Source organism: Myxocyprinus asiaticus, chromosome 4, assembly GCF_019703515.2.
Source record: "Myxocyprinus asiaticus isolate MX2 ecotype Aquarium Trade chromosome 4, UBuf_Myxa_2, whole genome shotgun sequence".
Lineage (NCBI taxonomy): Eukaryota > Metazoa > Chordata > Actinopteri > Cypriniformes > Catostomidae > Myxocyprinus > Myxocyprinus asiaticus.
In genome coordinates this window covers 17,581,203-17,593,904 of record NC_059347.1, presented here as the reverse complement: position 1 = coordinate 17,593,904, position 12,702 = coordinate 17,581,203, and the positions used below count along the sequence as shown (strand labels likewise).

The 12,702-nt window shown below is 37.7% G+C and overlaps 1 protein-coding gene across 1 annotated transcript; it reads left to right on the top strand.

Annotated features, from left to right (window-relative positions):
* The first annotated feature begins 6,491 nt into the window (after positions 1-6,491).
* znf541 (zinc finger protein 541) lies at positions 6,492-12,700 on the top strand. Its single transcript, XM_051682464.1, has 9 exons — positions 6,492-6,578; positions 6,726-7,074; positions 7,234-7,288; positions 7,740-7,882; positions 11,000-11,103; positions 11,180-11,255; positions 11,345-11,433; positions 12,242-12,357; positions 12,476-12,700. The coding sequence occupies exons 1-9, from the start codon at positions 6,528-6,530 to the stop codon at positions 12,567-12,569; spliced, it is 1,077 nt and encodes a 358-aa protein (XP_051538424.1). The 5' UTR covers positions 6,492-6,527; the 3' UTR covers positions 12,570-12,700.
* The last annotated feature ends 2 nt before the right edge of the window (positions 12,701-12,702 follow it).

The following is a 12,702-nucleotide window of genomic DNA, read 5'->3' as shown; positions in this document are numbered from 1 at the left end:
GATCTGACGCGAGAGAACAAAACTAGCTTTTCATTCAGAAACCATCAGCTGTTTATCTTAGAATAAATATCCTTGTAATAAATTAATAACACTGTGTTATCAGGCCATTTGGTTTATAAATTGGTATAAAAAAAAATGTATTGTAAATCTCTGGACTGTGCTAGTAAAACTGCATTTTTACGGAGGTTTTTACATTAACGTATGATATATTATGCAGTTTATCTAAATAATTGAATCCCATTTCTCTCCTGAGCAACAGGGATCTCATTGATCAGTTTATAGAGATAGAAGACCCCTCTGTAAGTCAGCCTTTGCTCTCAGCATCCGATGATGTGCCCAGTGATGCAACTTACATCATTTCACTCCCAGACCTGCCAACTTTAGGTTCAGAACTTTGGCTGGACACCAAGTCTAATCCAAGTAAGCAAAATTGCAAGTTTCAGCTCCGTGGTGAAGGTGCATTCATATATGTTGGTCATTTTTTTATTTATTATTATCCTCTTTTCTCCTCAATTTGAAATGCCCAATTCCCACTACTTAGTAGGTCCTCGTGGTGGCACGGTTACTTACCTCAATCTGGGTGGTAGAGGACGAGTCTCAGGTGCCTCCGCTTCTGAGACTGTCAGTCCGCGCATCTTATCACGTGGCTCGTTGTGCATGACACCACAGAGACTCACAGCATGTGGAGGTTCATGCTACTCTCTGCGATCCACACACAACTTACCACACACCCCATTGAGAGCGAGAATCATTAATCGTGACCACGAGGAGGTTACCCCATGTGACTCTACCCTCCCTAGCAACCGGGCCAATTTGGTTGCTTAGGAGACCTTGCTGGAGTCACTCAGCATGCCCTGGATTTGAACTCGTGACTCCAGGGGTGGTAGTCAGCGTCAATACTCGCTGAGCTACCCAGGCCCCTATTTATGTTGGTTTTAAAGGTGCACTCTGTAGTTTTTTTTCCTCATTAAAAAAGTGTAACTCCTAAAAACATGAATTGTAATTTTGCAATACATGTAGGAAATAGTGCTGCAACTAACGATTATTTTGATAATCGATTAATCAAACGATTATTAGAACAATTATTCGTCTATTCGGGCGATTATTTCAATGATTAATCATTAGCTCTTAACCGAATATTCAGCTTGTGCCCCGACTTAAAAGGTTGTATTAAAAGTGCTTACTAACAATAAAGAGGAAAAAAAATCATCTTTTAAAAATATCTCTAAATGACATTCACTGAATTAAAGTGGGAAAATACTTTTTAAGTTTAATTCAGTAAAGAAATTCACTGCAAAAAATCCTACTGTTATCAAGTGTTTTGTCTTGTTTTCCATTTAAAAATGTCTAAAAATCCTTAAAACACTATACATTTACTTGAGAAGCAGCATATACATTATTTAGACAGAGAATAGTGAATGCATCTTTTTTTAAAGGATTTTTAGATATATTAAAATATTTGTATTTTTAATATTATATTCAACATTCTCAGATAACAATTTTTTCTTCTGCAGTATAGCTGCTAAAGTAAATGTACGCTGTTTTAAAGGAGTTTTAGATATTTATATTAGAAAACAAGCCAAAACAAAAACAATTCAAAAACTTATTTTGTTGCAGTGTATAATGGGTGAAGATTAACCTCTCTCACCTTTCTGTTCACTTCAATCCATCTTTAACTAAAAAAAAAAAACTCTTGTATTAATAAAGCTGCATATTGCCAATTTATCTTCACGATAAGAAATGCACAGTGACATATATTGTGATTCAATAAGTCACGAGCCATCACGTTATAATCTAGCTGCATTAAGCGTGCATGCTCGAGGGACGAGCATCCTCGCGACAGAGTGTGCATCAGCGGGGTGCAGTTTCAATCTCTCCCCCTTAGATTGGGACATTCACGCAACTTACAGAAGAGGCGCTGACCGCACAGAGAAATGCCAGTTTCGGAGTTTGTAGTTATTTACATGATCTGCTTCCGTATAATTTGAACTTTAATAAAGCTATAACGCAATAAATATAACTAGCATTTAAGATGTAACGGCGGGGTGTTTCATTTAAAGATCTCGACACGCAAGTTTTGCTCCAGCTCCACTTATTCCATAACGAGAGTGCTTCTGTTTTTACTTATTTTATATTTTTGCATTATAATTCCCTCATACTTTGCAATCTACACCTGAAGCTGTTTGGAAAGTTTGGAGTGCATCTGGACTATGAGCTGTGTAATTCTTCCACTTCTCAGTCAGGTGAGAGCTGCTCTCATGCGTCATCATTAGAGTTTAATGTGATCTCATGTTACGTTAAATGAGATCAAACGACTATTCGACAACGAAAATTTCTGTCGACAGTTTATTATTGTCGATGTTGTCAATAACGTCAACTAATCATTTCAGCCCTAGTTGGAAATAATGAGCACTCACATTAAAATGAAGACTGCAGTCTTATCAGTAACCTTATAAAAGCTGTTTTATTCTACATGGAGAGGGTCCGCACATGGGGGCTGCCATGTTAGAATCACATGACCAGCTGAATACTACTTGCTTAATCTCAGTAACCGTCCTGTTATTTGACACTTTCACTCATTGATTAAAGTAATCATGGCTGACCGTGAATACTACATTTCTACAATGGCATCTGAAACTGAAAACTATTGATTTTAAATGATGCTGCATCCAAGCCGCTAGGTGTCACTGTAAGTCCAAGGTGACACAAAGACAAAAGTTACTGAGTGCACCTTAAATATCCAAAACAAAATGAATGCTTTTCATTTGTTACCAGATAGCAGAGGGTCCTCCGCATCTTTACCTGTCTCAACCTCCATCCATCCTAATGCAGAAGACACAGAGCTTCTGACACCTGTGGGCACAAAGAAGAGTAGCAGAGTGTCTGTGAATAAGTGCCATATTTGTGGGAAAGAGTGTAGAACTGCCAGTGCACTTAATAAACACCTCATCAGTCACAGACAAGAGAGGACTCATATCTGTGGCATCTGTCAGAGATCGTTTAAACTCCATTATCAACTGTGAGTATCTCAAGTGCTTCAGTCATAGTAATTCATTCACTAGCTCTGCAGACGCAATACACACCCTTATATCTGCATACAAATGTTTTATGGGATATTAATCTTAAAAACAAGACTGTTCTTTTGGATAATGCACATTCTTGAAGAAATGTGTGGTCTGAAAGTTGGATTTAGATTAATTCTTAACCATAGACCTTATTGTTAATCTTTAGTTATGTTTTTAGTATTATTAAAACCATTAAAACAGTAGTGGTGCTTGCTGACAACCCCTTAAACCTAAATATTATACTTCAGCACATATCCTACACTATTTATGCTATGGACATGAATGAAACCTCAAATCATACAGCTTGTTGAGGAGAGGTGTGCTATTATTTACTAAATTATTTGACCGTTTTTGCCTGGCAGATGATAAAACAAATGAAAAAATGCCATAGATTTACACTGAAGGAGGGACATTGGCCAGAAAGTAACCACCCCGAACACCCAAGCAACAACACTGCAATGCACTAAAAACCACTCTGAACACATTAGCAACCACAAAGCAACATCCTGGCAAACACTGACAACACCCTGGAGCCTTTTAACATGCAGCTATAACATCCTGTTAATTTTTTTTCTTAACTCAGCACAACCTGAAGCTTCTCTACCACTTGGGTACTGTATGTTAAGTACAAAAGATTCATCAGTTGTCATTGCAGTTTTCAACAATACACCATTTTTACCTTCAGCATTTAAGCAGTAGTAAAATAATAATAATGTGGGATCACTTTATTGTATTGAAAGTCTAGCATATTTTTTTTTATTTTTTTTTTTAAAATGTAAAATAGTTTTAGAGCTCTTGCTTAACAGATCAAATCAACTATATATGAAAAAAAAAAGTTTTTGGAAAACATGCTCAATCAAACGTTTGAGATGACCATTTATGGTAAAAGTGCACTTTCAATTCTGCATTGATTCACACATTGAAAATCATAGAAAAATTTTATGTAAATAAAATGTATTTTCATATCATAATTGACTTATCACACTAACATATTTATGATGAAAGTGATGACTAATAGCAAGTTTCCACCATTTATTCCCAGTAACAAATACATGAGTGTCTATGACATTTTGGCAGAAACTGCGGTTAACATGGTAACTGCTTGTAAGGGAAGACACAGATGAGCAAATTTGATTGTGTCCTTACGAGATTGTCTATTTTTACTTATTTTGGTTTGCTAATGAATTTGTATATACAAAAATCTGTTTTTAACCTTTGCATTATTATACTGGTTAGTTCCACTATAGCTAGTGTGACTTTTATGAGTATAACAAATGAGCAGTTTTTCTTAAAAGAGATATGTTTAGGAGGGAAAAACATTGATTTCAATGTAAATAACTGAAGTCAATATACAATGATGAAAAATGCTATTGGGGTCGTTAAAAAAACTCTAAACATTAAATGCTGTTACTTTTGGCCCAAGGAACTTCAAAATACACAAAAATAATTCCTAGCATTTTATCTTACATGAGCAAACACCACTACAAAACAAGTAAATAAAAAATAAATGTATATATATATATCCTTTAGAAAATGTAGATTTCATTTAGAATTGATAAACTTTGAATCATAAGCACAAATATAAAGTCAGACTCTTCACTGAAAGTCAGCCCTATGTTATGGCATCTTTTATAATCTTTTTATCGCCTATTGCCCTTTAGCACATCCCACATGCTGACCCACCAGACAAAGAAGACCTATCAATGTGCTCAGCGTGGCTGCCACAAAACCTACAGTGACCAAAACTCTCTAAAACATCACTGTGCCTCTCGACATGGACTCCACTTCATGTCTCCCTCCTCCATCAGCTGCACATCCAACGTTGACCCTCCAGCCTCAAATCAAGCATTGTTCAAGGACCGATCATGCACCTCAGACTGCCACAGTCTCTCTATCACTCCCCCAAAGCCTGTGGCATATCCTCTGCTAAAATATTCCAGTGATCCAAGAAACCTCTTCAACTGCTGTGGCATTTCATATGAAGGGCTTGAGTTAGGGTGCAATGCAGAAGACACCCATTTGCCTAAAGTAAAACCCCTTTCTTCAATGTGTAAAAAAAGCTGGACTTTAGCGACAGCCACTGAGTCTCCTGAGCTCGAAGAAAGCCCAGAGATGCAAACCACCACTCATTTTGCCCCGGGTCTAGAGCCTGCACTCCATGCTGTTGAAGAGAATCCTGTAACTTCACAGAACGATGGCGTAAACCCAATTAATGTCCATGGGATGGAAAGCAGTCTTGATTTCTCTGAATCTTACCCTGAAGAATGGAACAAGATGGTGTCCTTTCAACCAAGCAGAAAAGCAGCTTCCTCCAGTGCGGGTTGCTCCTTGAGGCCACCTGCTTCGGTCCATTCCAAGCAGACTTGTCCCATCCTGCTGAAACACAGTCTGAAAGAGCCCAAACCTCAGAATAAGTTAAAGCATCGACGCCTGCTTTCCATTTTTAATCATTCCACCTTAAACCCTGAACCAAAGAGGGATTTTGACTGTGACCTTCCTGAGCCTGTAGCCATGTCCCCTATTTCTTCACCATTGCCCAAAAGCAGGAAGAGGAAGTCCTGCTCTAAGGACTCTAAGCACGTCCTGTCTAAGCTTCCAACCCCTCCACTACCTGTTCCTCATCCCACTTGTCATAAACGTTCCCGACTACGCTCTTCCTACCTTGTCTCACCTAGTCGGGTGGCATTGGCATCTTTCAGCACCGCCCAAGTCAACCCATTTTTCATGAAGGTACAAAAGATCATACTTATGTACATTTTCCTATACACAGGGTTCCCATGGTCATGAAAAACCTGGATTATGTTAAATTAGTTCAATAAAAAAAAAGTCATGAAAATTTCAATTGTTATTAAAAACGTTTCTATCAATATTTAATTAAAATTTTAAAATTGTTCTTATAAATCCTTATCTAGTAATCTGAACAACTGGAATAATCATGGAATCATTAATTTCCATAGTATTATGAACGTAATTTGAATTTATGGTAAAACTTGAAAATAAGGTTCAGTTTGTAACATTAGTAAATGCATTAGGTAACATTAACTAACAATTAACAATTACTTTTTACAGCATTATTAAACTTCATTAATGTTAATTAATCAAAATACTATTTTTCATTGTTAGTTATGTTAGTTCATAATGCATTATCTAATGTTAACATTCATTTAAAAAATGTATTAGTATATGTTGAAATTAACACAAACCAAGATTAGTAAGTGCTGAAAAAGTATTGCTCATTGTTAGTTAATGTTAACAAATGTATGTCAACTAATGTTAAGAACTACAACCTTATTGTAGTGTTACCAACATATTAATGTGAGCACACTGTGGACTCATATTTTAACTGAATGGTGTATGGTGGATACAACTTTATTTATTTTTTCTTTGTCACAGGATGAAAGACAAAAAGGAGCTTTAGGGCAAAAGCGAAAGACCAAAGGGACAAACCTGTCCCCACTGATCATGCCTGTCTCTGTTCCAGTGACTCCTGACTCCAAACCTTCCACAGACCTGGTAATGCCTCAATTATAATTGAGTTATAATAATAATATACAGTCAATGTCCCAGGATGAGGGATTATTATTATGGATTTGGCACACTTTAAAGATGTATTCTTGTACTAACCACTCAAAAATTAGTTAAAGTTAATATCTTCCCTAGGGAGAAAATTCACAGACCTGTAAAGGTCTCTATAAGAGGTCTCGTCTGGACCCTTTAAACTGCCTGATCATCCCCATTCCACCTCCACCTCGCCCATCCTCCCCACAGTGGACCCATGATCAGGAAACCAAGGGTTGGCAGAGATGCCTTGCCACAGGGGGTTACCCCAGCCAGCTGCGCTCACCCACCTATCTGTCAGACCAATCGCAGAGCTCTATTTTTCATCCGCCACCATATACCCCTCCACCCATGCTGAGCCCTCTCCGTCCTGGGAATGGACTCTACTTAAACACCCTGTCTCAGAATCAACCATACCCACCCCTATCCAGCACCTACAATGCCACCTGTGGTGAGCACTCAACCTATCGTACCAGTCTTGATTGTGTTTCAATGATTGATGAACAGTAAACCTTTGTAAAGAATGGAAAAAAATTAAGATGCAAGCATAATTATATTATTGCATACTCCCTAACTTATTTCCCTAACCTAACTTTATTAATCCCTGCAGATGGCAAAGATCGGATCTCTGTAACCATTGACAACACAACTGTCAACATAAAGCCGTGAGTCACTTCCGCATTATTCAAAATTCAAATAGAGAAATTAAATTCCAGAGAAAACTCTTGAATTAGATGCATTGAATTAAACTTTAAATTTTTAGTTGTATTAAACTGTAGGGAAGAGTGTGTTCAGATAAGCCATTTTCTACTTAAGCTGTCCTCTAGGCAATGAAAAATTAGATTGAGATAGGGCTGTACGATTATTACAAAAATAATAATTGCCAATTATTTCCCTTAATATTGTAATTGCAATTTTAATTAATCAAATTGACATTAAATGGGTAACATTTTCCTTGATCTTTTGACATATAAGAGATCATTTATTTCCAGAGAAATAAAAAAATAAACATATTTTTGGGAATAATTTTTGCCCATTTGCACACAGACAGTCTTATCTATCAAAAGAAAATGTTGTCCATTTCCTTGTGTTAATGGCAAATTCTTTGCCCTTTAGGAGGATTAACGTGGGTTCACGTTTTCAGGCAGAGATCCCTGCATTGCGTGACCTGATGTACACATTGTATGAAGAACACCCTGCTCAGCTCGTCTGGTATCCTTGGAAAGATCTTTCTACCAACACAGAGACACAGAAAAGGGGTGGGGAAGACACACCAACACTCACTCAACACTCTTACAATGAAACCATAGCACAAAACAACCTCACAGCAAGGTAATCTGGGCCCCTTTCCTATTAAAAAATACAGTTTAGAATTTGTTGTGGGGCCCCTGGACCTTTGGGCCCCTAGAATCGTTACAGTATTTCACCCCACTAGCTACGGCCCTGGGCTGTCATATAGTAAACAGGGTTGGTACCAATGTGTTACCTGAATTGCCAAATGAATTAATTGAACAATCAATTGTTTCAGTTACTCTTTTATAACTGAACATGATATAAAGATGTATAAATATAAACTCAGCAAAAAAAGAAACGTCCTCTCAATTTCAACTGCTTTTATTTTCAGCAAACAACATGTAAATATTTGTATGAACATAAAAAGATTCAACAACTAAGACATAAACTGAACAATTTTCTACAAAAATTGTAGAACACATTATTCAACAAAATTGAATAATGTGTCCCTGAACAAAGGGGGGGTCAAAATCAAAAGTAACAGTCAGTATCTGGTGTGGCCACCAGCTGCATTAAGTACTTCAGTGCATCTCCTCCTCATGGACTGCACCAGATTTGCCAGTTCTTGCTGTGAGATGTTACCCCACTCTTCCACCAAGGCACTTGCAAGTTCCTGGACATTTCTGGGGGAATGGCCCTAGCCCTCACTCTCCGATCCAACAGGTCCCAGACCTGCTCAATGGGATTGAGATCTGGGCTCTTCGCTGGCCATGGCAGAACACTCACATTCCTGTCACACACAGAACGAGCAGTATGGCTGGTGGCATTGTCATGTTTGAGGGTCATGTCAGGATGAGCCTGCAGGAAGGGTACCACATTAGGGAGGAGGATGTCATCCCTGTAACGCACAGCGCTGAGACTGCCTGCAATGACAACAAGCTCAGTCCGATGATGCTGTGACACACCGCCCCAGACCATGATGGAACCTCCACCTCCAGATTGATCCCACTTCAGAGTATAGGCCTCGGTGTAACGCTCATTCCTTCGATGATAAATGCAAGTCTGACCATCACCCCTGGAGAGACAAAACCGTGACTCGTCAGTGAAGAGCACTTTTTGCCAGTCCTGTCTGGTCCAGCGAAGATGGGTTTGTGCTCATAGGCGACGTTGTTGCCAGTGATGTCTGGTAAGGACCTGACTTACAACAGGCCTACAAGCCCTCAGTCCAGCCTCTCTCAGCCTATTGCGGACAGTCTGAGCACTGATGGAGGGATTGTGCGTTCCTGGTGTAACTCGGGCAGTTGTTGTTGCCATCCAGTACCTGTCCCGCAGGTGTGATATTCGATGTACCGATCTCTGTGCAGGTGTTGTTACACGTGGTCTGCCACTGCGAGGACGATCAGCTGTCCTTCCTGTCTCCCTGTAGCGCTGTCTTAGGCGTCTCACAGTATGGACATTGCAATTTATTGCCCTGGCCACATCTGCAGTCCTCATACCTCCATGCAGCATGCCTAAGGCACGTTCACGCAGATGAGCAGGGACCCTGGGCATCTTTCTTTTGGTGTTTTTCAGAGTCAGTAGAAAGGTCACTTTATTGTCCTAAGTTTTTATGACTGTGACCTTAATTGCCTACCATCTGTAAGCTGTTAGTGTCTGAATGACTGTTCCACAGGTGCATGTTCATTAATTGTTTATGGTTCATTGAACAAGCATGGAAAACATTGTTTAAACCCTTGACAATAAAGATCTGTAAAGTTATTTGGATTTTTACAAAATTATCTTTAAAATACAGTGTCCTGAAAAAGGGACGTTTCTTTTTTGCTTAGTTTAGATAGAAGAACTGTGGCGAATTCTCCAAGAAACTTGGTACATCCTATCTGCCAACAACCAAGAAAAACTGTGACTAGGTGTACCTATAAGAATTGGTGCTGTTTTGAAGGTGGAGGTTATCACAACAAACATTGATTTAGCTTTTTTATGTTTACTGGACTTAGTATGATGTTAATTGATAAATGAAAACTATTAATGGTATTATTTCTGAAGACATCCTCACTATGCAACATTTTTAACAAGTGCCTAAAACTTTTGCACTGTACTGTGTGTGTGTGTGTGTGTGTGTATATATATGTATATATATACAGGGTTGGGAGGGTTACTTTTGAAATGTATTCCACTACAGATTACAGAATACATGCTGTAAAATGTAATTTGTAATGTATTTCGTTAGATTACTCAAGGTCAGTAATGTTTTCTAAATACTTTGGATTACTTCTTCAGCACTGGTAGATTTTTTCACTTGTTTTGACTATAAAAACTCTGCCAGTACAGTAAGACAAAATACACGTTAAAAATATATTCTCTGAAAAACCTAAATATCTTATGCAGTGTTGTTTCTAAAACAAGATAAATCAAATTGATCTTGTTTTAAGGATTTTTAGATATTTTTACAGGAAAACAAGAAAAAAATGATCAAGAATACGATTTTTGCCCTAATATCAAAGGTCTTATTAGAAAAAAAGAAAATATGATCCAAAGTGAATTTTCTTGATAAAAAAATATGATCGTTCCTGGTAACATTTGCATGTAAAATGGCTAGAAATAGCATTTTAGCATTTTAGACAATTTACACAAGGTTTATTTCTATTTCTTCTGCTCCAAACTTACTTCAAATTTACTTCTCCGTCTGCTCGTATGAATGTAACACATCATAAGAAAGTGTTTCACCGCTGTTCAAATGCACTTTGGATCGCATCATTTATATGTATAAATGTTTTCCATCTGAAAGGACTAAATATTAAATGAAACAAATGACAATAAAATGCAAAGTAATCTCTTCAGTAATCAAAATACTGTTTGAATGTAACTGTATTCTAATGACCAATTATTTAAACTGTAACTGTAGTGAAATAGTTACTTATATTTTAAATACGTAATCCCGTTACATCTATTCAGTTACTCCCCAACCCTGTGTATCTATATATCTATATATATATAAAAGCTATGTGCAATTCCAATCCTTTTTTTATGTTGTTGTAGCAAATTAGCAGTGAACCATGTTAAATGAAAATTCTACTGGATGTCTAAGGTCACATTTTATTTATTTATTTTTTTGATTGCCTTGCATACTCTTGTTTGTACTGCAGTTGCAGAGCTATTAGACATGTGCTGTTCCAGTGCACTACCATGGGGAGGCACCAACATAGAACTTGCTCTCCACTGCCTTCATGAAGTGCAAGGAAACATAATGGTGAGCATAATGGTTCTGCTGAGTCCTTCATTTTTACAGATGTTTGTTTGATACAGCTCCGTTACTCACTTGTCAGGCAGCACTGGATTTATTGTTAATGAGGGGAGATTATCGAACCTTCTTGCACCCTCTGAGTGATTACCACTACACAGGTAAGTTCTCTTTCCAATAAATTAAACATTTCATGATTGTAAAGTATGACATTTGAAATTTTTTTGACATTGCTCTTTTCAATTGACAGGGTCAGACCACTGGACCCTTCACGAGATAAGACTGTTCACGAAAGCTCTGACTGACCATGACAAGGACTTCCAACAGATTCATAATGTGGTATGATTACTCGGTAATTTCACATAGAAATGGTAACAGTTGTTCCTAAACTTGATTTAGATATTTTCTAAAGAAATTAAGAGTAGTGCTTGAATGTTCAGAACTAGCCGCCAGTATGTCACAGATTTGTGTCTGCAGAACAAAAATGGGCGTTTTCCAATCAGTGGGCGTTTCTCAACCACTTTACATGGTTTGCCTACTACTTTCATTGGAGAGTTCAGAAATGCCCATCCTGGTTTGGAAACACTCACTGATTATTACATTGAGATTCCTTACTTTCATTGGATAGTTGAAAAACTTTTGCACATTTAAAATAAAAAGAATTTTTTATAGACTTTTTTCATTCTGTCATTCAATGTGCGGACAGCATCTCTCGTGTATTTTAGTAGAAAAATGCCCATCCCAGTATGAAAACACCCACAGATTGCCAGGACCTAGGTGGTTTCTTATTGGCCCAAGTCAAAAGAAGCCCAATCTCTTTAAAATTCTGGTGCCAATACATATGGTTTGGTTCCCTCATTCAATGTAAATCTATGGGATTATTTATTTTCTGTTTTAATCGTATGCCAGATGAAAGTTGCAAATCAGATTGCATAGAAAAGTAAGAGTGCATCTCTCCTTGTCACGACACAATATGAGATATCATTCATGCCCATTGAACAAATGATGCTGGATGAGCAGTGCGCCAAAGTTTAATACTTAGGGTGGAAGGTTTGTTCAAATCCTTAACCCTAAGAATGAGCAGTAGTAATAATGATGCTTGTCTTAGCAAGCACCTCCAATTACTAAATTGATGTTTGTTTTGTAGTTGCAGACAAAATCAGTTGCCCAGTGTGTGGAATATTACTATAACATGAAGAAGCAGAAAAAGTTCAAGCAACGTAGTCGAGCCGCAGAAAAAAAGATGGAGGTGGAAAGAACTCTGTATGTTTCATCTCAGAACATGAACACAAAATAAGGTTTTACATTACATATGCATCACCTAAAAACTTGAGCGGTGGTATTTGTCTTCAGACTATGTACTATTACGTTTTTCCAAAAGGTGTTCCAGAACTCCAGAGGAAACCAGTTTGAACATACTGAAGGGAACACAAGACAGAGTAACTTCTGAAGTTGGGGTTTGCAGCAGGTTATAGACACTACATACTGGAAATAAACTCTTGAAATAAATATGTTGAAATACTATTAGCTACAAATTGAAATACAGAAGTGTGAAATTTCTGCACCACTAGCATCACACCAAATGGAAATGTAAACCCCTCCCATCTT

Bases quoted from the DNA above. Each gene is read 5' to 3' on its own strand.
- znf541 (XM_051682464.1), top strand. From the start codon at position 6,528: ATGCCTGTCTCTGTTCCAGTGACTCCTGACTCCAAACCTTCCACAGAC. The intron at 7,075-7,233 runs GTGAGCACTCAA...TAATCCCTGCAG, and splicing joins CACCTACAATGCCACCTGTG to ATGGCAAAGATCGGATCTCT. The intron at 11,104-11,179 runs GTGAGCATAATG...CTCACTTGTCAG, and splicing joins AAGTGCAAGGAAACATAATG to GCAGCACTGGATTTATTGTT.